Source organism: Nicotiana tabacum, chromosome 24 (genome assembly GCF_000715075.1).
Source record: "Nicotiana tabacum cultivar K326 chromosome 24, ASM71507v2, whole genome shotgun sequence".
NCBI classification, from domain to species: Eukaryota; Viridiplantae; Streptophyta; class Magnoliopsida; order Solanales; family Solanaceae; genus Nicotiana; species Nicotiana tabacum.
In genome coordinates, this window is record NC_134103.1 from 104,854,291 (window position 1) to 104,881,499 (window position 27,209).

The 27,209-nt window shown below is 36.6% G+C and overlaps 1 protein-coding gene across 1 annotated transcript; it reads right to left on the minus strand.

Moving 5' to 3' along the window:
• Positions 1 to 8,881: 8,881 nt before the first annotated feature.
• On the minus strand, positions 8,882 to 10,713 carry LOC142178584 (alkane hydroxylase MAH1-like). Its single transcript, XM_075248429.1, has one exon. It carries the CDS (start codon positions 10,600 to 10,602, stop codon positions 9,070 to 9,072), a length of 1,533 nt encoding a protein of 510 aa, XP_075104530.1. The 5' UTR covers positions 10,603 to 10,713; the 3' UTR covers positions 8,882 to 9,069.
• Between the last annotated feature and the right edge of the window lie 16,496 nt (positions 10,714 to 27,209).

A 27,209-nucleotide genomic window follows, 5' to 3' on the forward strand; every position in this document is an offset into this window, starting at 1 on the left:
ATAATACTAAGTCATGAACTCACCCATAAGTGGGACAACAAATAGGGGAACTCGCGCCGATAAGCAGAACCGAATCAAAATACGAATGATGCCCCTCTGTAACAAATCAAAAGCATACTTGTATGACATCATCTGGCACAGTGGCCTCAAGCCTATTATATGAAACACATCAACGGGTCGGGCCTTCCCCTCGTGGGCACCCTCTACTCTCCTGAATACTCCGTTGTGACACACATGTCCGGAATCTAGGACAATCTCTCACCCTGTGGCTGGTATCTCCACACTCTAAGCAACCTTTCTGCTAACGTGGTTATGGAAACTGTGCGGTACGGGTACTCTGAGACCCTTGAGCACCAGAAACATTGTGCGAAGACTGAAGTGCAAACTAAACTGGCTGACCCACAAAACCTCTACCATGTCGTACCCTGCCTCTAAAATAAGGACCAGTAGATCTCTCCAGTCTACGAGGCCTCCTCACCTCCCTGTCCTCTCTCTCCTGATCTCGCATGTACTCTCTCTCATGGCCCCGCATGTCCTCTATACGGGGAGCGATCATTACCACCTGCTAAAATGAAATATCTGACTCTAACTCCCTAGCCATACTGAACCGAATATCATGCCTGAGTCCCTCAATGAATCTACGGACACACTTTCTAACTGTGGCGACCAAAACAGGTGCACGCCTGGCCAAATCACTGAATCTCACGGCATACTCTACACTGACATAGTGCCCTAGCGCAGCTGCTCGAACTCCGCGCGCCATGCATCTCGACGGGACTGAGGTACAAACTCTCTCAGGAACATCTATGAAAACTGAACCCATGTAAGTGAAGCTAACTCGGTTGGGCTACCCATCTCATATGCCCGCCACCACTGATAAGCCGCTCCCTTAAGCTGGAACATAGTGAAAGCAACCCCACTCGTCTCAACAATATCAATAGTGCGGAGGATGTTATGGCACTCCTCCAGAAAACCTCGTGCACTCTCTGAAGCCAAACCGCTGAATGTAGGAGGGTTATACCTCTTGAACCTTGCAAATCTAAGCTGCCCTTCCTCGGATGTTGCTGCTTTGACCATAAGCTAAACTGGAACCACGGCCTGTGTTACCATGACACCTGGAACCTGACCAACGTGAACTCGCTGCTCTGGAGTGTGGGCGGCGTGAGTCTGGGCTCCTTCCCCGATCTGTGAAGTAACTGGTGCAACCAGAATATCCCCTCCTGAGCCAATATACCAAACATGCTCAGGAACTGTGCTAAAGCCTCCTGAAGTCCGGGGGTAATAGCAGGCGCCTCCAGTTCTTGCCCCCAACTGGAACTACTGACGGCTCCCCAACTGCTCCTTTGGTAGGTGCCCTAGATACGGCACATTCTCCTCATCGGCCTCTGCCTCTGACCATAGCGGCATATACTCCGGGAGTAACATCATCAGGAACCACAGCTCGTGTCCTCGCCATTTGTGAGAAAATGGACTGGTAAATTTCAAACTTCAAGATCAATGAACTCACACAATAGGAATGAAGGAAGTGAAATTGTCCTAATAGTTCTGTAACCTCTCGAACATAAGTACAGACATCTCCGTACCGATCCGCAAGACTCTACTAAACTCGCTTATGACTCATAGCACCTATGAACCTAGGGCTCTGATACCAACTTGTCACGACCCAATTTTCCCTCCGTTTGGGTATCGTGATGGCACCTAGTCTTAAGGACTAGGTAAGCCAAACAATAATTAAAACAACAGCATTATTTAAATAGAATCTCTTATAGTTCCCAAAACTGGTAGTACAAGTCATAAGCTCTAAAGAGTGTTTACTAGAAAACTTCTAAATACAACTGTCTAGAAATAAGAATAAACAGTGCAAAACGAAAAGTTGAAGGTGACTCCGAAGCCTGCGAACGCAGCGACAGGTTTACCTTGAGTCTCCGCAACAACAGTCCACACAGATAGCTAACGAACAATTACCTAGATCTGCACAAAAAAATATGCAGAAGAGTAGCATGAGCACACCACAACGGTTCCCAGTAAGTATCAAGACTAACCTCGGTGAAGTAGTGACGGGGACTAGTCAAGACACCCACTGGTCTAATAAATTCAACAAGCATAAGTATAGGGATGGCAGAACATGACATCTATCTAAGGACCCCGCGATATAGCTAACGACATAGCAACTTCAATAAGGAAGGAAAAACAGGAAGTAACAGCGGAACACCAGAATAAGACATAGAAGAATGAACGAAAACACAACCCAAATCCATAAATCACAATACAGTAAAGGCAAGTAGTAACTCAGCAGCTGCAATAGTTTTCACATCAGGTCTCAGCCAACAACCCCAATAAATTAGTCAAATCCTTCAAGTGTAAACTTTCACCCGTAAGTTTTTAAATTGGGGTCTTTAGAATATAATCCTTTCCAATAAGAAATTATTTTTGAAATATACTTCCTTCAAATAAATATCTTTCAAACATAGTTCTTTCAAGATAAAACCTTTCAAATATAAACTTTTCAAATAATTAGCTTTCAAACATAGTTCTTTCATGATAAATACTTTTCAAGTATAACCCTTTCAAATAAATATCTTCAAACATAGTTCCTTCAAGATAAATACTTTTCAAATATAAACTCTTCAAGTAATATCCTTCGAGTATAAGTCACCCTGTGACACCTAAGCATGAAAGATTAGCAGCTTCGAATACAGATATAACCACAGGGGAAATCTACTGGGAAACCGTTCCGTCGTCCCGAATTAATTATGCAAGATAGAGAGATCTCCCGGAATACGTCCGTAGTCCCAATTTAAATATGCAGTGCTGGGAGATCTCCCGGAATACATCCGTAGTCCCAATTTAAATATGCAGTACCGAGGGATCTACCGGAATACGTCTGTGGTCCCAAAATAAATATGCAGTGCTGGGGGATCTCCTGGAATACATCTGTAGTCCCAATTTAAATATGTAGTGCTGGGGATCTTCCGGAATACATCTGTAGTCCCAATTCATATATGCAGCGCAAACAACAGAGATAACAACTATAATACGACAGAAACCTCGTACATCACTACAACGAGTACAAAAGCAACAATGACAGAAATGCAAGGTACGACGAGCAAATCAACTCAAGAATTTAAATCACAAAAACAATAGAACTCATTCACAAGGAATAACCACAGTAAAGAATGCTAGGCACAAGGAGAACAACTTAAAAAGGGAAAACAAAACAAAAATATAGCAACAACTCCACAATATTCAAGTCAACAATAAGAAGCCAACACGAGTCAAATAGATCCAAATAATGGCAAGTCAACTAAGATATAGGTTATCTAAACTCCTTTTGAGATTGAGCAATTACGAGGAAAATTCAACAATTCAAGTAAGGATAAGCAGCGGAAGATAATCATAACTCCAATTAAGACTAAATAATTATAGGATGAGAAAATAATGATTTCAATTAAAGATAAGCAGTTATGAAAAATATAGCACCACGAAGAAGAGGTAAAATCTTTGATTAAGTCGAATAATAGACTCATCTAATTAATTAAATCAATACTTTAACAAAAAATCCGAAATTCGGCCTATAAAGTTGACACGGGCCCACGTCTTGAAATCAGGTAAAAGTCATAAAATATGAAAGCTCATTCACTCACGAGTATAACCATATCGAATTTACTAAAATCCGACACCAAAATCTCGATCAAAACCCCAAAATTCCGCCTAAGAACTTTTCTCAATTTTTCACCCCAAATACGAATTTAAATGATGAATTCTAGCATAGATTAGTGGAATATAACCATAAGGGAGTTAAGAATCATTACCCAAAAACTTCCTCCGAAAATATCTCCAAATTCCACCTTCTACCGAGCTCTCAATCAAATTTGTGAAGTGAACTTCAAACCCTCGAATCTGCCCCTTTTCTGCCCAGTTATTCCATATCTGCGGATCTTGGGTCGCACCTGCGATGCCACACCTGCGGAATTTCCTTCGCAGGTGCGGAAATGACTTAAGAGGGCTGGGTCCGCTTCTGCGGAAAAAGGGCCGCACCTGCGAGTGTGCGCCTGCGGACTATTGTCCGCTTCTGCGATATCCTCCGCGCCTGCGTGACCCTAACGCATCTGCGGGCATCGCAGATGCGAAATTCACCTCGCACGTGCGAACCCTGGCACTCTTTCATTTTTCCGCTTTTGCACTTGCCTCCCCGCATGTGCGATCACGTACCTGCGGTCTCTCCACCGCAGGTGCGAAAATGACAGATGCCTGAAGACTTCGGTAGCAACACAAATCCAACTTTTGATCCGTTAAGCACTCGAAACTCATCCTCCCCCCCCCCCCCCCCCCCCCCCGGGACCTCAACCAAACATACTAACCATTCCTAAAACACCATACAAACTTAGTCGAGCCCTCAAAATCACATCAACTAATGCTAAAATCACTAATCACCTTCCAATTCAAACTTAAAGAACTTGAAACTTTAAATTCCTACAACCGATGCCGAAACCTATCAAACCACGTCCGAATGACCTCAAATATTTCACACATGTCACAAATGACGCTACAAACCTACAGCCACTTTCGGAAATCCATTCCAAGCTCGATATCAAAATTTCCACTATCGGCCAAAATCACCGAAAATCTAACTTTCGCCAATTCAAGCCTAAATCTACTACAGACGTCCAAAACACATTCTGGACGCGCTCCTAAGCTTAAAATCACTCAATGGAGCTAACAGAGTCGATAAAATTCTATTCCGGACCCGTCTTCACACAGTTCCGACTACGGTCCAAATTCTAAGACTTAAGTTCTTATTTAGGGACTAAGTGTCCCAAATCACTTTGAATCACGCGATAATTGAATTCAACCACGCACGCAAGTCAAAGCACATAATACGAAGCTGCTCAGGGCCTTATGCCGCTGGACGAGACTTAAATTCTCAAAACGACCGACCGGGTCGTTACAAGACTAGACTTGCTATTGTAGAGACTCCACGAGTTCATAATTTGTCACCGAATAATTTTACTCCTCTTACGAAATGCTTCCGTGAAATACATGTTTCGTTGAAAGTTTTTCTTTTGTAAAAGAAATTACGACTCACACGTTTATTCGTGAGTGGGTTCAAGGACCCGTCAAAGCTTCTTATTCTAATGGGATCGAGCTGTTCTCCTCGGCAGGATTATGTACTTCTTATTCTAATGGAATTGGGCCATTCGCCTCGGCAGGATTTATGTACCACACTCTCATGGGAGCAGGTCGTTCGCCTCGGCAGTTTAATAGATGCATCTATAGTTCGCGCCGTTCGACCCTTTTCAATGCACAGTTTAAATTTTATGTTGGATTGGGTCGTACGCCTCGGCATTTCCTATATCATATCCTCATGGAATCATGCGTAATCTTTAGCGAGAAGCCAATGTATTTGTGAGTTTTCCCTATTTGAGTTATGACAACTTATCTGATGAGATCCACTATATATATATATATATATATATATATATATATATATATATATATATATATATATATATATATCTCCCGTTAAGGAGAGAATTTCTAATGAAGATCCCGAGTTCCTCGTAAAAAGGGGTATTTGTACCACGTGATTTATTCTTGTTTATCTTATTTATTTACTCTACCTCATATTTACTTACATCTTCATTGTACATGATATTATTGGACCACTAGTAAGTGTCGATGTCGATCCCTCGTCACTACTCCTCCGGGGTTAGGCTAGATACTTACTAGGTACACGTTGATTACGTACTCATACTACACTTGCTGCATATTTTTATGTAGGTACATATGTGACTAGCGGTCTTGTGAGAGCATAGGCATGTATGCATGCGGGGACTTACGTGAGCTGCATTCCATATTACGACCTACATCCGGTAGAGTCTCCTTTAGAGTATTTATATTTCTCCTGTCCAATTTTGTATTCCGGACAGATGTTATATTTTATTTTTACGTTCCTAGTTGATGCTCATGCACTTGTAACACTGAGGTTTGGGGTGATTATGGGTTGCTCTGTATTGAATTGTTAAAAATATTATTAATTACTCTATAAATTTCATATTTTACTATTTAATTGAAGGAAATATGATTTCAAAAATATTAAAATGAGAACCAAATCAATATTTATTTTTGGCTTGCCTGACAGCGGTGTCCGGCGCCATCACGATCTTTAATGGATTTTGGGTCGTGACACTTAGGATATGGTTTAACTGTCAAATCCTAATAGGCGATCAACTATGTGTTCATGTCAAATATAAGAAACTCTTTTCTTCTTTCATTTAATTGCCCTGGCCAATGTCTTAATTTGGTCGTTTATAATTCATGACAACATGGAGCTTAAACTCATTAGCAAGAGTTGACAGATTCCATCTTGATCAATCACTAATTCTACAAGTATTTAATCGTACCCAATATCCTTTCTATTATCGCCCTAGGGCCATATGTGTCTAGTATCAAAGCACAATAAATGACTTGTTAATTACTATAACGGTCTCAGGTCAAAGGAAACTCTTACATCACATTTTTCAAAAGAATATCCTATTGACAATTTATGGTATTTCTAACCATTAGGAATTATCCAATACGTCGGTTCAATGATCATATCTCTATATGCATCTATCTATGTGATTTAGTTAATGAGATCAACTAATCTTTATCCAATAAAGACGATCACATAAATATTGATTTAACCAGATTACTAATGTCCAAATTAATAATTCTTTGATCAAGAACAAATTTAGATTAAATTTTAAGAAACTCCACTCTCATTATCATGATCTCCTTCACAATGTCAAGTCTCAAAATTTAATCAAGGACCTTATCAAGTTAATCAAATAATTAATAATAATAATGATAAAAGAATATCAGATGCCATATATTTTTATATCAAATAACGTTCATAAAAATATGTTCAAATCATCAAATATGAGACTGAATCTAAGGCATATCTATTATATCCTAACATAATCTCCTCCATCATGGCTAATACCATCTCATGTGGCTGCCACCCTTTCCCCCACTACTAAAAATTCGGAAAAACCGACCACGATTGACCGACCGATTTTGGTTGGCCGAAAAACCGACTGAAGACGGTCGGTTTTTTTTTAAAAAAAAATTCTTTTTTTTTACAAAACCGACCAACTCTGGTCAGTTTTCTTTGGCGCAAAAATGCGGAAAACTATTTTTGCGTCCCGCGAAACTAAAATTTTCAATAAACCGACCAACTTTGGTCAGTTTTTTATTTAAAATAAATTAAAATTAATATTAGAAAAACGGACCGAAATCGGTCGCTTAATTCTTATGGTCATTTTAAGCACTACTAAACCTTAGTTCAGTGCCTAATTTCTTCCATAGCACCCTCTATTAGAGGGCAGATTGTTGTCTTGATCGGGCGTAATACCCCCCCTTCGTCATAAGGCGTGCTTTTTCACCACCTAATGATGATCAAATCACGATAACCAATCGAATTCGGTCGGTAATTTTATTTTTGAATAAAATCGAACATCGGTGAGTTATTTTCGCACAAAAATGCAATTAAAGAATATAAATAAAATAAAAGATTGTCTTAAAACAAATGCACCAATGATCTAGTGGTAGAATAGTATCCTACCACAGTACAGACCCCGACTCAATTTTCAGATAGTGAAGATTTTAATTACATAATTAAAATACCGTCGGTTTTTTTGGCAATTTTTTCTTTTTTGGAATTTAATTGACCGACCGAAATAGGTCGGAAAATACCGACCAAAGTTAGTCGGTTAGCTCTACCGACCTTACGATTACCGACCGCCACGAATCGGCCAATTTTCGGTCGATTTTTGCCAATTACCGATCAAGATCGGTCTGTTTTGACGGTCGATTTTTCCCTTTTTTTAGTAGTGCCCAAATAGTTCTCTTCCCCTTTATTCGTCTTCTTACCCTATTCAGAATCATCAGCACCTCCACCATTTTTCAGCAACTCACCATAACCCATTTATTCATCTTCGATTTCTCTAAAATAAAAACAAAAACGTAATTTCCACATAAAACAATAACTCCCTTGCGTCAAACTCTATTGTCCCTCTGCAATTTTAATCTCAGCACCCACAAATCCATATTTTTCTTGAAGATGATTAACGGACGAGGGACAATTTTGGACCATTTTTATAACGTTAGGGACAGCTATGTCTTTTCAAATAGTAGACAGGCAAATTTTACCCTTTTTTTAAAAATAAATCGACTAAATTAAAGTGTCACGAACTTGTACTCCTCACAGTCCAAAAAGAGTCCTAAAAAATAAAAGAGAAGTTTCTCTTTAATAAAATATACATATCTAAAATTATATAAAAGAAGTACATCACTAGAGGTTACTTTCAAAATCACCTGACTGCCTTCACATAAATCATTTAAAAAATTAAGAAATTATACAATGTAGGCAGAAGTCCATGATAAAGCAAGTTTCATAACTTTGTCTACTTCAAGTTTTTTGCCCTTTAAGAGTAGAGAGGTATTAAAGTGTAACATAAATATATATCCTCTTCAATTTAGCTTTCCCAAATCCCACCTGCCTAATGAATACCAAAAAAGAAGGAATAATAATTCCTTAAGCATATAAATTGAGTTTAAAAAATGTTTTCACGAGACATCCTAGTTTGTAGAGTTTAGCTCGTGATAAGTCTAATTTTAGGAACTGTAAATATCATATGGACCACAGAAAAAGAAGAAGAAGATATTGCTTTCTCTGCGTCAAAGAATTCAATCTGTATATAAATTTAGCAAGTTAATTGGTCATCTTTCCAAAACTAGATGACTATAAAATCAAGACAAGATTTTATACCTTGAGACGTTTGACTAAAACAAAAGATTGGTACTCCTCTGCCGTTCTTGTAGCTTAAACGTGGGCATATTTTAGGCTAAACAAACTTCAATCATATTGCTGGATAAAAAAAAAACCTCAAAGAAGATCATTAAAGAAAGAAAACAACATTATTTGGATTTTCTAAAAGAGCTAAAATATGATTCAACTGAAGTGGTTGATTGATTCCATCAAGCAAAACACATCTTCATAAGTATTCCAACACATGCATATATGTGCTATGCCCTCTTGACGACCCTAACCATCAGACCATGTTTCATTTGCATGATAATAGAAGTAGTGGGAGAGCTATTTTGAGCTTCCACTAATTGGATATCATAATTGTATAGGATGATGGCTGCCACTATTTTCATCTGAACAAATGCCATTTCTTTTCCTATACAAGTTCTTGGACCCGCATTAAACGCTGGAAATTTGAAAGATGGCTCATGTTTAATCCCTCCTCGTTCTGAGATCCATCTCTCAGGTTTGAATTCTAAGCAATCTTTCCCCCATATAGTCTCCATTCTCCCCATTGAATAGAATGGTATAATCATTCTCGTTTTTGGAGTAACACGGTGACCGCTAGGAAGGATGTCATGTTCAAGTGGGACTTTGTGCTCTAAGGAAACTGATGGAAAGAACCTAAGAGTTTCACAAAAGGCAGCATGTAGATAGACCAATTTTCGTGTTTCTTCTTTGTTGAAAAACTTGAGGTTTTCATCTTTTTTCAGATGCAGTTGTTGCTGAATCTCTTCTCTAATCTTTGTCTCGACTAAGGGATTTTTAGCCAAGAGCCAGAAAAACCAAGTGAGAGCTGCACCTGTTGTGTCTCTCCCAGCAAACATTAAATTCAAGAAAGTGTCCCTGAGAAATTTTTGTAAAGTACCCAAATCTCCTTTGTTCCATAGATTGTACATTCTAATATAGGCAGTTAAAAATGTAAAACTTTCCTCATCTTTGATGGTTTTCTTCATCAACTCCTCTAGCTTTTGTGAAATGCAAGGATATATGAACTGATCAAAAGACTCCCATGCTTGAGTGAGCTTCTTCTCTTTACCAATTTGAAGCCATTTTTGCAATTTCCAACAATTTTCTGGCGTTATATGTCGGTGTAAAAGAGCATCAAGAGCATCGCCAAATGCCTTTTCATATGGCAAATAAGGTAAGTCAATGGACAAGCTTCTCGGATCATGATCAAGTAACAACTTGGTGATAGAATCAAAAGTGAACCTTTGCAAAACGTCTTGTAAATCTAATGTTTTGTCTTGTTCAGCAAAAGCATCAAGAATTGGTCGAAGCCCTTTTTCGACAGTGTCCCGCAAATTCCTCTCTAACAAAGTTTGAAACTTTGCATGGCTCATTATGGACAAGGTGGTTTTCCTATGAATCTCCCATAATTCATGATCAACATTAAAGATCCCATTTCCCAAGATATCAAATATCTTACGAAATTCGGGTCCCTTTGGATAGTTTGAGAAATTTTTACTAAATATATGATGAATATTTGCAGAATCACAAGTAACGAACATGTCCAAGTTGGCAAACATAGGACCTTCGAACTCATAAGTGCCGCCAACATCTATAAGAACCTCAGTCATATATTCATGGATACGATGAAGATTCATAATAACTGCAGGTAACATCCGAATGAATGGCCAATTTGTTGGTTCTGACGATGTTTTTGTCCATCTATGTCGGAGGTACCATACAATAAAATAAGTGAAACCAAAAATTATCAATAGAAGAGGGGAATATTCAAGTAAATTCATTGCGGGTTGGAGGTTTTTTTTTCTTTTTGGTCAAGCTAGCTTTGGTTCTTTTAGTAATTTTGTAGGATTGAGCAATTCATTACCTTCAAAAAATTTATATAAGAGTTGCAATATTCGCACCTTAAGTTTGAGCTGGCCCCAATATTATTTAAAAGTATGTGATAATTAGTTGAGGAGTTTGACAATTGACATAGATTGTACACGTTCTTGAAAAGGAATGGGCAATTTCATTTAAGAATTGATTCATTTCTTTCTAATTATAAACAACTTCATTCAATTTCAAACTAACTTTTCAAGATAGGCGTCGATATTTTTGGATTTCAAGATTTGTTTAGTTAGATTTTTTCTTCCCAATCACGTGTTATGTACCCGTTTTCGAACTCAAAAGTCTTAGGACAAAGCATTAGCTCCATATCAATTGCGATTTTTTATTTTGTCTGATTGAACTTTGGAAATATCTGATTAAGAATGAATGAGTGTGTATCATCTCATCACAACCTTTGATGGTAAAAAAATAAATAGTTATTTTCAAGTGCCGGTGAAATATGTTAATATCAGATTATACCGAAAAAATAACTTGTTTGGGTCCTTAATGACAAAATTATACACAAGAAGTTAAGCACATCTCGTAATAATAGGATTGGCATTTTCCAGCTCCTACCTTGAAACCATACATGTCTTGTTATATATGTATCCCCATCATAGGATAAACTTAGAAATGCCGGCATTAATGTCAATTAGTTTCTTTTCTTTTTCTGAGGAAAGTCACTATCAGTAGAAAACGAAGGTTCATTACGTACGACACTTAATCGTTATAGCAGATTGGTAACTTACCATATTTTTTAGATTATTCATTCAAATCTACCTGTGTAGGATTGGAATATAATTCCAATGTACTATAGAGAATTACTAGAAAGGAGTGGAATAATATTTTGTAAAAAGCTTTTAAGTGTTTTAAAATTTATCTTAATTATCTATTTTAAGATCATGCATGTAACTTAAGAAAGTACGATAAATATAATTCTATTTGTCTCATTTTATGTAACGTTATTTGATTCTGCACAAAATTTTTTGAATTAAAAAAATACTTTTGATACATTCCTATATATATATATATACTTCTTATAAGAGGGAATAGCACAGAGCTCTCGGTCAACATGTCTTTCATCACGAGGGTATGTTTGGTAGTTTGTAATATATATGCTTCGCTGTTGTTGTACCTAAAGGCTTCATATATATATATATATATATATAATGTATGTTGACTAATGTACCCTTCTGGTTTGAGATGAGTTATTGCAACTTTATTACATCATTACACCAGTGGGCCCACTTTTCTTTTGAGGTTATCACTTATCTGACCATGCTGGCCCACTACATTCCCGTATTTCAGTATGGCTGTCCAACGGGACGGGACGGGAAGGGACGGAACGGGACAGTACGATATTTAGCCGGGCCGGGACGAGACAAACGGGACGAAACGATAGGCCCATCCCGTATTGCTAACAAACAGGATGGGACGGGACGGGACGGGACGAGACGGGTTCACGGGCCTTAAGTGCCATTTTAAAAAAAAAATTATTTAAGCATTGAGTTTGGCAACAGATATTCTTTTGACAATGACTAAGTTTTTAAAGTTTGCAACATCTAGTTTTTTGACTTATTTAATCAATTTAAAAATTAAACAGAAATTAGGAAACTAAGTAAAGAATTATAAAATATTAAAACAAAAGACTTGTAATGAAATATTCTAGTAATTATAAATTTACAATAGAGTTATAATTTATTTAATATAATTTCAAGCCATAAAGTAACTAAGTAAGAGTGTAAGACAATTCATAAAAAGAATTCAACGCTTAGAGCCTTTTATTTTATTAATAGAACTTTCAAATCTCACATACAAATATAATTCTTTTGAAGAGCACCTAATCTACGCAGCCACCTTCTAGGAAGGGTTCTGTTTGAACTAGGCCTCTTAGTAGATAATTACAAATTATCATACTAATATTTGTAAGCTCCTATATAACTTCGTTGTAACTTATCTATAATTTCTCTCGGACATTGTTCTGGAATTGGCAATGTTGATTGATGTTCCATGAGTTCCATGCCGTCATCGCTCCCAATGCTAAGTATCTCATTGTATTCTTCTTCTTTCCTAGTGGTTAAAAGCCAAGATTTCTTCTTTCTGAATTAATCCAATCTCTGAATGATACGGAAATCTCTAGGCTGTCCTCTGCTAATGAATGTTTATGATCTCCGATTTAAAATCTTACCGCGCTAAAAGCACTCTCCGATGCTACTAATGATGCTTGAATAGCATGGATATCTCGGGCCATTATTGAAGGTGTTGGAAAAGCCTTCCCACGCTCCCTCCACCATGCCAAAAGTTGTTCGTTGCCTTCTTCGTTTTTAATACTTTTCAATCCTTGATTAAGATAAGAATCAAGTTCATCATCAATAGAGGAATCAAAACCTGTTATATCATCCATATCTTCCCATAGAACTTCTACTCTAGACTTAGAAGTAGAAGGAACAGTTTCACCACCTCTTGTTTCCATAGATTTATATTTATCAAACATTGATCTAACATAAGTATATATATAAGCTTGGCATTCTTCGAGAGATGGTTGTTCATTTTCTTGAATTGCTAAATTCTCATAAATTTTACGAACAAGTCCCTTTACACCTCTTAATTTTAAAGATGGGTTAAGTATAGTAGAAATTAAATAAACTTGGGGAATAGAAAAAAAAACTTTTAAAATTTTGCAATCATTTCATTAATGGCCGGTGCATAAGTTGGATTAGTTTTATACTTACCAAATACAATAGAAATTTCACAAATATACCATAATATTTGTGTAATAGTAGGATAATATATACCAGAAAATTATTTTGTTGCATAATAAATTTTTTCTAAAAATTTAGTAAGCTCTTTGATCTGATCCCAATCAGAATCAACAATTTGATCAGCGGGGATACCATTATGCATATTAAATACCTTTTGTATAGGCACCCGATAATCATAAGCAACTTTAAGCATTTCATAAGTAGAATTACACCTAGTACAAACATCTTTTGGAACTTTTCTATATGGAAGGTTAGCACTAGCACATTGTTGAGCAAATTCACGGATTCTACTCGCTTTATTAGCACGAAAAATATAGCCGCAAGCATGTTGTACTTTACTACAAGCATCAGAAAATAAATTAATACCATCTTTTATAACCAAGTTAAAAAGCAGGGTGAGAAGGAAAAGTAAAAGGTAAGCCACAGACATCCACCATTTTTGCTAAGTTCTCACGATCTCTATCTTTGTTATAGGGGCGTAAAATAGTACCAGAAGCAGGGTCAAGTTGTTGTTGTAAAATATTAGAACCCCCGCCAGATCTACTAGGAGTGATAGTACCGGTGCTAGGATCCGGTATTTGTCCGGCTTCTATTTTATCTTGTATCCATAAATCTTTGTGGTCCCTACCTAAGTGCCTAGATAAACCCCCCGTCCCACCACTTTTGGTGTGCGCAAATTGTTGCTTACATATTTCACATGTAGCACGTTGATTGACTTTATCATGTTTAAAAAGTTTCCATATAAGTGATGTTTTGGGACGTTCACCCTTAGACTTACCCCTTACATGTGGTACAGGGGTTAAAGCTCCGAGATTGACTTTGAGTTGGAGCTTGTGCTGCGGGACTAGTGGGTGTTTCATCTAACTCTTCTTCCTCATTTTCTTCCTCCTCAATAAAAATATCATTGCCAAATTATCTTTGTAAAGTTTCATGATCTAGTTGTTCTCCGAAATTAATATTATAACATGCGGGGGGCTGAAAAAATAAAATTTCATTAACATGAGTCATTTCATCTATATATTTTTTAATTATAGGAGAATGACTAGGATTAGGACTAGGATTAAGATTACTACTACTTTCACCTTTACTAATTTTTTTAAATACGCCAAATACATTTTTAGGTGTCATAATTTAAATACGAAATTAAATTAAAAAGGTGAACACAAAAATTAAAAACACAAATGAAATACAAAAATAGAACACTTAAAGTAAATACAAAAATTAAGCACTAAAATAATGCGCAAAAAATATATATTAAAATTAAGAGATGGAACGAGTGCACCGTGATTAAGCATTGAAACTTGAAGAAATTGCCTAAAATATTGCTCCAAATACTTGACGAATTAATTTGAAGCTTGAAAGTTGCTCCAAAAATTTGCCAAAATACTTGAAACTTATCACTTGATTGCGAGAAAATCGATAGAATAATATAGATAGAATGTAAGAGATTTGAGAGAGAATGATTTATTTTTGTGGGAAAAATGAAGAAGGATGGGGGTATTTATAGTAGAAAATAGGGTCAAAGTGTAATTTAATAAATTTAGGGATTATATTAAAAGTTTGGGAGGGGGGTAGGGGGTGTTTTGGTGGGAGTGGGGGCCAAATATGACCTTTTTGGCCGTTGGGAACGGCTATTTTTGCAATTATAGCCGTTGCCCAACGGCTATAATTCAAAAAATAAGGGACGCGGGACGGGGCGGGACGGGCGGGACGGGCGGAACGGGATAAACGGGACGAGTCCCGTTTAATATGGGCCCATCCCGTTTAAAATTAAGTGGGACGGGACAGGACGGCCCGTCCCGTTGGACAGCCTTATTTCACACTCAAACTCAATTTGCCTATATACCTAAATAGAACCAATAATTGTTTACCTAGAACTTTCAGAGCGCTATTACTTACTTTCTTTAAATAGAATAAATTAATTTCTTAATCAAGGTTCATTTATATTTCTGAAAGTCGACATTTTATTTGTTAGGAAATGAATAAAATCCACCTGTTCAGTTTGGGTTTCAAAAATATTACCCGCATATATATTCAGTAAAAAGCATTGTTAAAGTAGGAAAAAAATTCATGTTCATTTGACGTATGATTGAAATGCAATGTCAAATTTTAATGAATAAAAATAAACGATTGCTACTAATCGTTTCTGCTGGGATATTTAACACCAGCTAATTTAATGGTAGTCTTTCTATAGCAAACGTAGTTCTTGAATATAAAATTATTTTTTGTAAAACAAGTTAAGCAAATTATGAAAATAAATGTATATAAAATTAAAAATACAATTGTCTCTTTATTTTGTTTTTAAATTTAGTACAATTTTACGTTCTTAACTTCTAGCGTTGCTTCAATGGCAATTGAAAAGTCATAAAGTAGTTCTTGATTATATTTTAGGCATCATTAAATCAAAATAAAATTGATTAATAATGTATCCTATACTTCAAAATTTTGAGTAATACCGACGCTGCTTTGTACTCCTTGCCATTGTTTGGATAAGTTTTCAAAAAATTAAATAAAATTAAGGATTAGTATTTGGTAAACGGATAAAAAGGAGCTTCCCGAGAACTATTGTGTAAACTCCTCAAAACCTTAAAAAATTTGGCATGGCTATTTTATTTGAGTATGTACTCCTTTAATTAATATATATTTTGTTCCATATTTGCTTAAATTGATATAAATGAAAAATGGGAAAGAATGTAGCCAATATAATCAAACGTTCAAATCTTAAAGATATTATTTTCCTTATTCATATTCAAATAGCTATGAACTTCTCTGGTGGAGAATAAGTGTCATTTCAGCTTAATTAATTTGGCAAAAACAGATCGATGTTCGTTTGAAAAAGCAAGAACAAATTTATTATAGTTTTTCAAATCTATCCTTAATCCAATAAATAATCTATAAAATATAAGAATATATAAAGAGTAATTTGAAAAGATACAACAAAAATTTATTAAATAACTCTTATATTATTGATACTAAATGATTTTCTTAATGAGTGTGCAAAAATTTAAATGACATTGACCCGATTTTAGATGGTAGAGTATATGCTTATTCCTAATTTAATTAACTTGACATTGTAAGTAAAAATCATGACGTTATAAGTATGAATTTATATTGTTAACACGGATAAGTTAAGCTGGACATTTACTCATGCTAGCTAATTAATGCAACATTATTATGAAGAAAGCTCCATTTCAATTTTATGAGAATATATAAAGAGTAGTTTGAGAAGATATAACGGAAAATAAGTTAAGTAACTCTTATATTATTGATATTAAATGATTTTCTTAGTGGGAGTGCAAGAATTATAAATGACACTTATTTTAGACCGTAGATAGTGTTACCTGAGAACTTATGCACGACTATTTTAAATAACTTTACATTGTAAGTAAAAATGTAATGTCTTAAATAAGAATTTATTGTTAACATGAATAAGTTAAGCTGAACATTTACTCATACTAATTAATGCAACATTATCATGAAGAAAACTCCATTTCAATTTTAATTTTTCAGGTAAATTGGACCTAACAAAATTAAAATTAACTTTACCATTGTTTGAACATGAATTCTAATATGAGTTCTTTTAATTCATAGAACAAAAAAAGGAAGAAAAAGAATAGAAAATGGCATGGTATGACAATGCATAAGAGAATTGACAATTTTTAGCCTTCATTAAGTTTGACAACAGAAGGCCAAAAAAATTAACACCTAATAACCAAAATGAATTTTATTAATTATAGCAAAAAGTATTTAGAACCATCTATCTCTCTTCTCTCTTCTCGCGGTTGCAGCCATGTTCCTAGAAATTAAGTTTCATTTCCATCAAAGTTTTTGTTTAAGTAGCAGCATACGTATTCTCTTCTGTTTAAATATTTTTGTTCACTATATTAATGTATAATTGGTTTAGAGCAAGTTCTAAAATATAAACATAACAAATATAATTATGGGAGTAAATAATTTTGATATACGAATAAAGAAGCTATTTTTTTTATATAACATGTTTAGAGCAAGTTTTAATATAAAAATAATAAATATAATTGTTGGAGAAAAGAAATTTATGATATACAAAAAGAAGAAAAATAAATTTTTGATATATACAAAGAAAAGGACAGCCCCGGTGCACTAACCTCCCGCTATTCGCGGGGGGAGGAGGGGTGGACAACAAAGGCCTATCGTACGCAGCCTTACAAAGAAGAAAAATAAAATGTGATATATTTTAGTATACACATTATTTGATGTATTATACACTTAGATATACAAATAATACAATTATTTTTGTTGTGATATATATTGATATAGAGACAACAATAAATTTTAAATAGCTATACATATTATATTTTAGATATACAAAGAAGGAAATAAAATTTTGATATACATTTTGATATACATAAAGAAGAAAAATAAAGTTGTCAGATACATTTTGATATACACATTAATGTTGTGATATACGTTTATTGGTTACATAGTATCAATATCTATAACTATAGCTTTTTCTACTAATTATGTAGGTACGTTGTCATACCATGCCAAAAACTAAAAAAATAATCTCCGAATAATGTTATTGGGCTCGTGCGCAGCACGGGTTATCACTTACTAGTAAGTTAAATATATGTGAATTATTTAATTTCCTTACTATCAAGTAGCAACGATTGAATGAGACGTAATGTCACGATCCAAAATTCTCACCTTCGGAACCATGACGGCGCCTAACATTTCACTTGCTAGGCAAGCGAACGTTAGAATATAATTAGCCATTTTAACAAAATTTTAAATTAATTAATACTAAGGAAACAAATGCGAAAATAATATCTGAAATAATCCATAATAATCGCGATATCTAAATACCATCTTAGAACTGGAGTCACAAGTGCACGAGCTTCTACAATGATACAAATTAGGGTCTGAATAAAATAAAGCTGTCTGAAAGCAAACACATAGCTAAAATAAAGTAGACGGGGACTTCAGAACTGCGGACGTTGTGCAGTTATACCTCAAGTCTCCTCTGGGTAGCTGAAATCCGAGCAAGTCTATGGTACGCCGTTGGGACCAACTCCAAAATCTGCACAAGAAGTGCAGAGTGTAGTATCAGTACGACCGACCCCATGTACTGATAAGTGCCGAGCCTAACCTCGACGAAGTAGTGACGAGGCTAAGGCATGTCACTTACATTAATCTGTACGCAATAATAGTAATAACAACAATAATAGAAATAAAACAGGTATCTCTTTTCAACAATTGAAGCCAACTCGGCAGTCATAACCAATTATCATTTCAACCAGTTTTCGTTGCGGCGTGTAACCCGATCCCACAATATATTCACATTCAATTCTGTTGCGGCGTGCAATCCGATCCTCCAATATATTCATTTCTATTAATTATGTTGCGGCGTGCAACCCGTTCCTCCAATATATTCATTTCAATCAATTCTGTTGTGGCGTGCAACCCGCCCCAACAATATAATTCCTCAATAATTTTCCGTAGCGGCGTGCAACCCGCTCCAACAATATAAACTTTAAATAAATTTATTGCAGCGTGCAACCCGATCCCCCAATATAAACTTTAAACAACTCTGTTGCGGCGTGCAATCCGATCCCGCAATATATTTATTTTTATTTTCGTTGCGGCGTGCAACCCGATCCCTCCATATATTTTAACAACTGTTAGATGTAATAAAAATACTCCAATAAATGCCATGTTCGATGAGAAACTATTAAGCATCAAGACATACAATAATTATAATTTATTTATGAAACAAACAATGAAGGGTAGCAATTAATTGTGAAAATCAGGGAGAAAATAGGCAGTATAATATTTAATATGCTAAATGTCATGTAACAATTAAGAAAGATAAATCAAATAAGCATGTGACAATTATTACATGAATTCAAGAATTAATATTTGACAAGGAATATGAGAGAAATAATTATTATAACAATTAATTCGTATCTTAAAATAATTTAAGATGTTTAAATAATGAAGCAAACAATTAAATTGACAAAGTATAGGCACTCGTCACCTTGCCTATATATCGTTGTACATGAAATTTACATAGCAAATAATTCAGGGGTTATATTCCCTCATGTCAAGGTTAACCACGACACTTACCTCGCTTTGCAACCAAGTTCAAGAATCCAATAAATCTTTACCTCGCGAATTCATGTCCAAAATCCTCAAATCTAGTCATAAACAATTCAATATACTCAATACAAATCGTAGGAATTAATTCCATATGAATTTACTAATTTTCCGGATTAAAATCCGAAATTCATCTCAAAATTTATCAGTGGGGCCTACGTCTCGAATCTCAGAAAAACTTACGAAATTCAAACATCCGTTCCGAGACGAGTCCAACCATAAACAAATTACCAAATTTCGATGTCAAGGACCTTCAAATCTTAGTTTTTCGTTTTTGGAAAGTTTTACAATAATTCCAATTTATTCTATCGAAATCCGAAATAAATGATGAATATAGACATCGATTTATGAAATATAATTAATTTTTGTTATAGAACACTTACCCAATTCAAAGTCATGAAAAAACCCTTTGGAATTGCCAAAATCCGAGACTTAAAACTCAAAAATGAGTAAAAATGGCTAAAAACTGATTTTATGTATTCTGCCCAACGTTTTCGCATCTGCGGACTCGCTTCTGCAAAGAGGAGTCCGCTTCTGCACAAGGCTGCCCCTTCCCCCTTTCCCGCTTCTATGACGCGTGGGCCGCATCTACAGTCGCGCTTCTGCGACAGCCCATCCGCTTCTGCGAGCTCGCTTCTGCGGCCAAGACTTAGCAGAAGCGAAGGCACCAGAAGCAGCAAACTTTCATATTTTGCTTAAGTCCAATTCTTGTTCCGATTTCGATTCGAATCACACTCGGGGTACTTGGGACCCCGTCCGAATATACCAACAAGTTTCATAATATAATACGGACTTAGTCGCGGTCTCATATCACGTCAAACAACGCTGAAATTATAATTCATACCCCGATTCGAACTTTTAAGTTTTCAAAGTTTTCAATTTACAAATCTTGTGCCGAAATATGTTAAATGAATCCGGAATGACTTCAAATTTGGCACACAAGTCATAAATGACATAACAGAGCTATTCAAATTTCCAGAATTGGATTCCATCCCCGATATCAAAAAGTCAACTCCGTTATTAAATTTGAAAATCTTTAGCCTTTAAATTTCTAGTTTCCGTTAAATAGTCATAACTTGACCTAGGGACCTCAAAATTAATTTCAGGCATAGGCCCAAGTCCCAAATCATGATACCGACCTAGCAGAATTGTCAAAATACTGATCCGGATCCCTTTGCTCAAAATATTGACCAAAATCAACTTAGTTGAGTTTTAAGACTCTATTTCACATTTTAATCAATTTTTCATATAAAAACTTTTCGGAAAATTATACGGACTGCGCACGCAAGTCGAGGAATGATAAATAATTCTTATCGATGTCTTTGAATACATAATTAATTATTAAATTTAAAGATGACCTTTTAGGTCATCATATTCTCCACCTCTAAAACAAACGTTCGTCCTCAAACGGAATTAGAAAAGTACCTGAGCTGGTGAAAAGGTGTGGATATTTACTTCGCATGTCCGACTCGGACTCCCAGGTGGATGCTTCTAGCAGTTGACCTCTCCATCGCACTCGAACTGATGGATAACTCTTAGACCTCAACTGTCGGACCTGCCGGGCTAGAATAACTACTAGCTCCTCTTCATAAGTCAAATCTTTGTCCAATTGGATTGAGCTGAAATTAAATACATGGGACGGATCACCACGATATTTCTGGAGCATAGACACATGAAACACCGGATGAACTGCTAATAAACTAGGTGGTAGTGCAAGTCTGTAGGCTACTTTACCCCACCCTTTCAATAATTTCAAAGGGTCCAATATACCTAGGGCTCAATTTGCCCTTATTTCCAAACCTCAGTACACCTTTCATAGGTGAAACCCGGAGCAATACTCTTTCTCCAACCATGAATACAATATCACGAACCTTACGGTCTACATAACTCTTTTGCCTAGTCTGAGCTGTGCGAAGTCGATCCTGAATAATTTTGACCTTATCCAAGGCATCCTTTACCAAATCGGTACCCAATAACCGAGCATCTCCCGGTCAAACCAGCCAACTAGCGAAGGGCATCGCCTCCCGTACAATGCTTCATATGGAGCCATCTGAATGCTCGATTGGTAGCTATTATTATAGGCAAACTTTTCAAGTGGCAATAACTGATCCCAAGAACCTCCAAAGTCTATAACACAAGCGCGAAGCATATCTTCTAATATTTGAATGGTGCGCTCTGACTGTCCGTCTGTCTGTGGATGAAATGCTGTGTTCAACTCAACCTGCATGCCTAACTCACATTGTACAACTCTCCAGAAGTGTGAGGTAAACTGCGTACCTCGATCTGAAATAATAGACACGGGCACACCATGAAGGCGAACATTGTCACGAATATAAATTTTAGCTAACCGCTCTAAAGAATAGGTAACTGCCACTGGAATGAAATGTGCTGACTTGATCAACCTGTCCACAATGACCCAAACTGCATCAATTTTTCTCTGAGTCTGTGGGAGCCTAACAAAAAAAATCCATAGTGACACGCTCCCACTTCCACTCAGGAATTTCTAACTTCTGAAGCAAACCACCAGGTCTCTGATACTCGTACTTGACTTGCTGACAATTCAGACACCGAGCTACATATGCAACTATATCCTTCTTCATCCACCTCTATCAATAATGTTGCCACAAATCTTGATACATTTTGACGGCACCTAAATGAATAGAATACCTGGAACTGTGGGCTTCTTCTAGAATTAATTCACAAAGCCCATCCATATTAGGCACACAAATACGACCCTGCATTCGCAGAACTCCATCTTCCCCCACAACAACCTATTTAGCATAACCGTGCCGCACCGTGCCCTTGAGGACAAGTAAATGAGGATCATCATACTGTCTCTCTCTGATGCGCTCATATAAAGAAGACCGAGCAACTGTGAAAACTAGAACCCAATTAGGTGCTGAAACATCTAACCTCACAAACTGATTAGCCAAAGTCTGGACATCTACAGCTGACGGTCTCTCACCAACTGGAATATAAGCAAGGCTTCCCATACTCACTGCCTTTCTACTCAAAGCATCGGCCACCACATTGGCCTTTTCGGGGTGATACAAAATGGTGATATCATAATCTTTCAACAACTCCAACTATCTTCTCTGCCCCAAGTTAAGATCTTTTTGTTTGAGTAGATATTGAAGGCTACGATGATTAGTAAATACCTCACACGAGACACCGTAGAGGTAATGCCTCCAAATCTTCAATGCGTGAACAATGGTTGTTAATTCTAAGTCATGAACAGGATAATTCTTCTCATAAACTTTCAACTGTCGCGACGCATATGCAATCACCCTGCCATCTTGCATCAATACTGTACCAAGCCCAACGCGAGATGCATCACAATACACCATATAAGATCCTGGACCTGTGGGTAATGCCAACACTGGCGTCGTAGTCAAAGCAGTCTTGAGCTTCTGAAAGCTCAACTCACACTCGTCTGACCATCTGAATGGGGTACCTTTCTGGGTCAGTTTGGTCAATGGGCTTGCTATAGATGAAAACCCTTCCACGAACCTGTCACGACCCCAAATTTCCTGCGTATGAGGTCGTGATGGCACCTAGTCTCTAAGACTAGGTAAGCCTATCAATGCGAAATAATCATAAATATCTGAAATAAATAAACTGCAATTCAAATAATTACAACTCCCAAAACCCGATAGCAATAAGTCACAAGCTTCTAAAATTTTATTCTCAATGTTTCTATGTATTAAGGTCTAAAGAAAAATAAGGAAGCAACATAAAATGATATAAGGGGACTCCGGAGTCTGCGGACGCTGGCAGATATACCTCGAAGTCTCCGTGCGCAGGTAACTCACTGACATCTAGACTGGTAAGATTTACCTGGATCTGCACAAAAAAATGTGCAGAAGCGTAGTATGAGTACACCACAGCAGTACCCAGTAAGTGCCATGCGTAACCTCGGTAGAGTAGTGATGAGGTCAGGTGAGGCTCTACTGGAATATAATAATGGCATGGTAAAATATTTAACAATATATTAAAATAAAATGACATTGGAATTGAATCACGTAGTGTGTCACCATTTAATTAAGAAAAATAATGGCAAATAATATCCTGTGGAAACAAAACAGAATTTCAAATAATATCTCGTGGAAATAAAAACCGAATTTCCTTTCAACTTTAAGAAAATCACAACAAATAATCAAGACAATTGCGTCCATAAATCAATATCAACAAGGGCACTCTCGAGGTACCGCCTCGTAGTCCCAAATCATAAATAAATTCACAATATCTCATTTCCTTATCTCACCGCGGGAGCCTTCCCAATTTATTTTAAAGAAAATATTTTTCCCGAAATAGCATCCCGCGTTTTAGCCATCCTTATCACACCGCATGACTTCTAGTAGTTCCCCCTACTAGCCACACGTATCAAGCCACCCTTATCTCACCGCATGCGTTTCAATACCCAAACCTTATACCACCGCATGCGTATAAATATTACAATATATCACAATTTGCACCTCAAGTGCTCAAATGCTTTAACGTGCCAACATAATTCAACAACAATGTTTTCCAAAATAAAAAGCTCACGGCTCATGCCAAAATAAGTCATCAATAATATTTTTCACAATTAAGAGCTCACGACTCTATCACAATGAGTACAAAAATCTTACGCAAATATTCAGGAATAAATAATTCGGCAAAATAATATTTCAAAATCTTTAATACGTTGCTTCAATACCAAATTTAAAATGTCAAATATTTCATATTAATAATATTTAAATTTAAGAAAATCAATTTCAAATAATCCACAGAATAAAAGGAACCAAATTTCAACTAAACAGGTAAAATAATTAGTAGGAAAAGGTCAAGCAAATTTAAAGTATACTAATCAAATCAATGATGAAAAATATAATAAGATTTAATAAATTAATTAATATGCAACAGTGATCTTCACAATTTAAAAACATAATCCTTCACATTTAGTCCGTGTACACACTCGTCACCTCGTGTACACGGCTTTCATCACATTACAATTAATACTAATCCTAGGGGAAATTTCCCACACACAAGGTTAGACAAGTCACTTACCTCGACTTGCTCCAATTTGACCAAGTAGTATGCTTTTTCCTCGATTTTTCGATTCCGGTTGACTCATATCTAGTCATAATTAATTCGATACAGTCAACAAAAATTATAGAATTAATTCTGTAAGAAAATACTATATTTTTTAATAAAAATCCAAAATTAACTCAAAAATGGCCCGTGGGGCCCACGTATCAAAACTCGGCAAAAGTTATAAAATTCGAAAGCCCATTCAACCACGAGTCTAACCACACCAATTTTATCAAAATCTGACCCCAACTCGACCCTCAAAGCTTTAAATCTTATTTTCAAATCCCTAAGTTCCAACCCCCGATTTGCACCTCAAAAACATGTAATCTAGTCGGATTATTTGATGATAATTCAATATTATTGAGTAGAAATGATCACAAGGGACTTACCTCAAGTTTTTCCGTGAAAACCTTGCTCAAAAACGCCCAACCCGAGCTTGAAATGCCCAAAAATGGCAAAAGCTCGGAACCCCTATGTTTTTGTACTGTCCAGGGATTTTGGCATTTGCGGCAACTTGGCCACTTCTGCGCCAACCGCATGTGCAGAAAACGTCCCGCATCTGCGCCTTTGCCTGCATCTATGCGCCTGTTGCGCTCCTGCGCAGGCCGCTTCTGCGCGTTTCCTCCGCATCTGCGCTCACGCAGGTGCGGGATTTCCCTCGCACCTGCGACCATTGCCCCATAGTCCATTTGCGCATCTGCGCTTGCCAGGCTCGCTTCTACGAGCTCGCATCTGCGATAGAATTTTCGCAGGTGCGAATGCAGCAGAGGGCAGAGACTTCAGTTATTTCTTCTAAGTCCGAATTTGATCTGTTAACCATCCGAAACTCGCCCGAGGCCCCCAGGACCTCAACCAAATGTACCAACAAGTCCTAAAACATCATACGAACATAGTCGAGGCGTCAAATCACATCCAACTAAAACACGAATCACACATAGATTCAAGCCTAATGAACTTTGAAATTTCTAATTTCTACAAATGACTCCGAAACCTACCAAATCATGTCCGATTTACCTCGAATTTTGCGCACAAGTCATAAATGACATAACAGAGGTACTCAAATTTTTAGAATCGGATTTTTACCCCGATATCAAAAAGTCAACCCCTCGGTCAAACTTCCCAAAAATTCAACTTTCGGCATTTCAAGCCTAATTCCACTACGGACTTCCAAATAAAGTTCCGATCACGCTCCTAAGTCCAAAATCAATATACAGAGCTGTTGGAATCATCAAAATTCTATTCCGGGGTCATTTGCACATAATTCGACATCCGGTCACTATTTGAACTTAAACGTTTAATTATTTTCATCAAAATTTCATATCTCGGGCTAGGGACCTCGGAATTTGATTCCGGGCATACTCCCAAGTCCCAATTCATGATACGGACTTACCGGAACTGTCAAAATACTGATCCGAATCCGTTTGCTCAAAATGTTGACCAAAGTCAACTCAGTTGAGTTTTTAAAGCTCTAATTCATATTTTAATCTATTTTTCACATCAAAACTTTCCAGATAAATAGTGCTTTTCGAGAAATGATAAATAGTGCTTTTCGAGAATAGTGCTTTTCGAGAAATGATAAATAGTACTTTTTGAGGTCTTAGAACATAGAATTAATTATTAAATTTAAATATAACATTTTTAGTCATCACAGAACCGACGATAATAACATGTCAAACCGAAGAAACTCCGGATCTCTGTAACTGAAGTAGGTCTAGGCCAATTTTGAACAACCTCAATCTTCATAGGATCCACCTTTATGCCTTCTGCCGATATAACATGCCCCAAAAAGGCAACTGGGTCTAACCAAAATTCACATTTTGAAAATTTGGCATATAACTGATTATTCTTCAAAGTCTGAAGCACACTCCGAAGATGCTGCTCATGCTCCTCTCGATTGTTGGAGTAAATCAAGATATCATCAATGAATACAACCACAAAAGAATCAAAATAGGGTTTGAACACTCGATTCATCATATCCATAAATGTTGTTGGGGCATTTGTCAACCCAAAAGACATCACTAGGAATTCGTAATGCCCATACCGAGTTCGAAAAGTTGTCTTAGGGACATCAGATGCCCTAATCTTCAACTGATGGTAACCATACCTCAATTCGATCTTTGAAAACACCTTGGCACCCTGAAGCTGATCGAATAAGTCATCAATTCTTGGCAGTGGATACTTGTTCTTGAGAGTAGCCTTGTTCAACCGCCGATAATCTATGTACATTCGCATTGAACCATCTTTATTCTTTATAAATAATACTGGTACACCCAGGGCGAGACACTAGGTCTAATGAATCCCTGATCAAGAAAGTTTTGTAACTGCTCCTTCAATTATTTCAACTCTGGCGGGGCCATACGGTATGGTGGGATAGAAGTGGGTTGAGTGCCCAGAGCTAAATCAATACAGAAGTTAATATCTCTGTCGGGTGGCATACCAGGAAAATCTGCAGGAAATACTTTTGGAAATTCACGAACAACTGGTACTGAGTCCATAGAAGGAACATCCGGACTGGGATCGCGAATATAAGCCAAATAGGCTAGACACCCTTTCTCGAC

Bases quoted from the DNA above. Each gene is read 5' to 3' on its own strand.
- LOC142178584 (XM_075248429.1), bottom strand. From the start codon at position 10,602: ATGAATTTACTTGAATATTCCCCTCTTCTATTGATAATTTTTGGTTTC.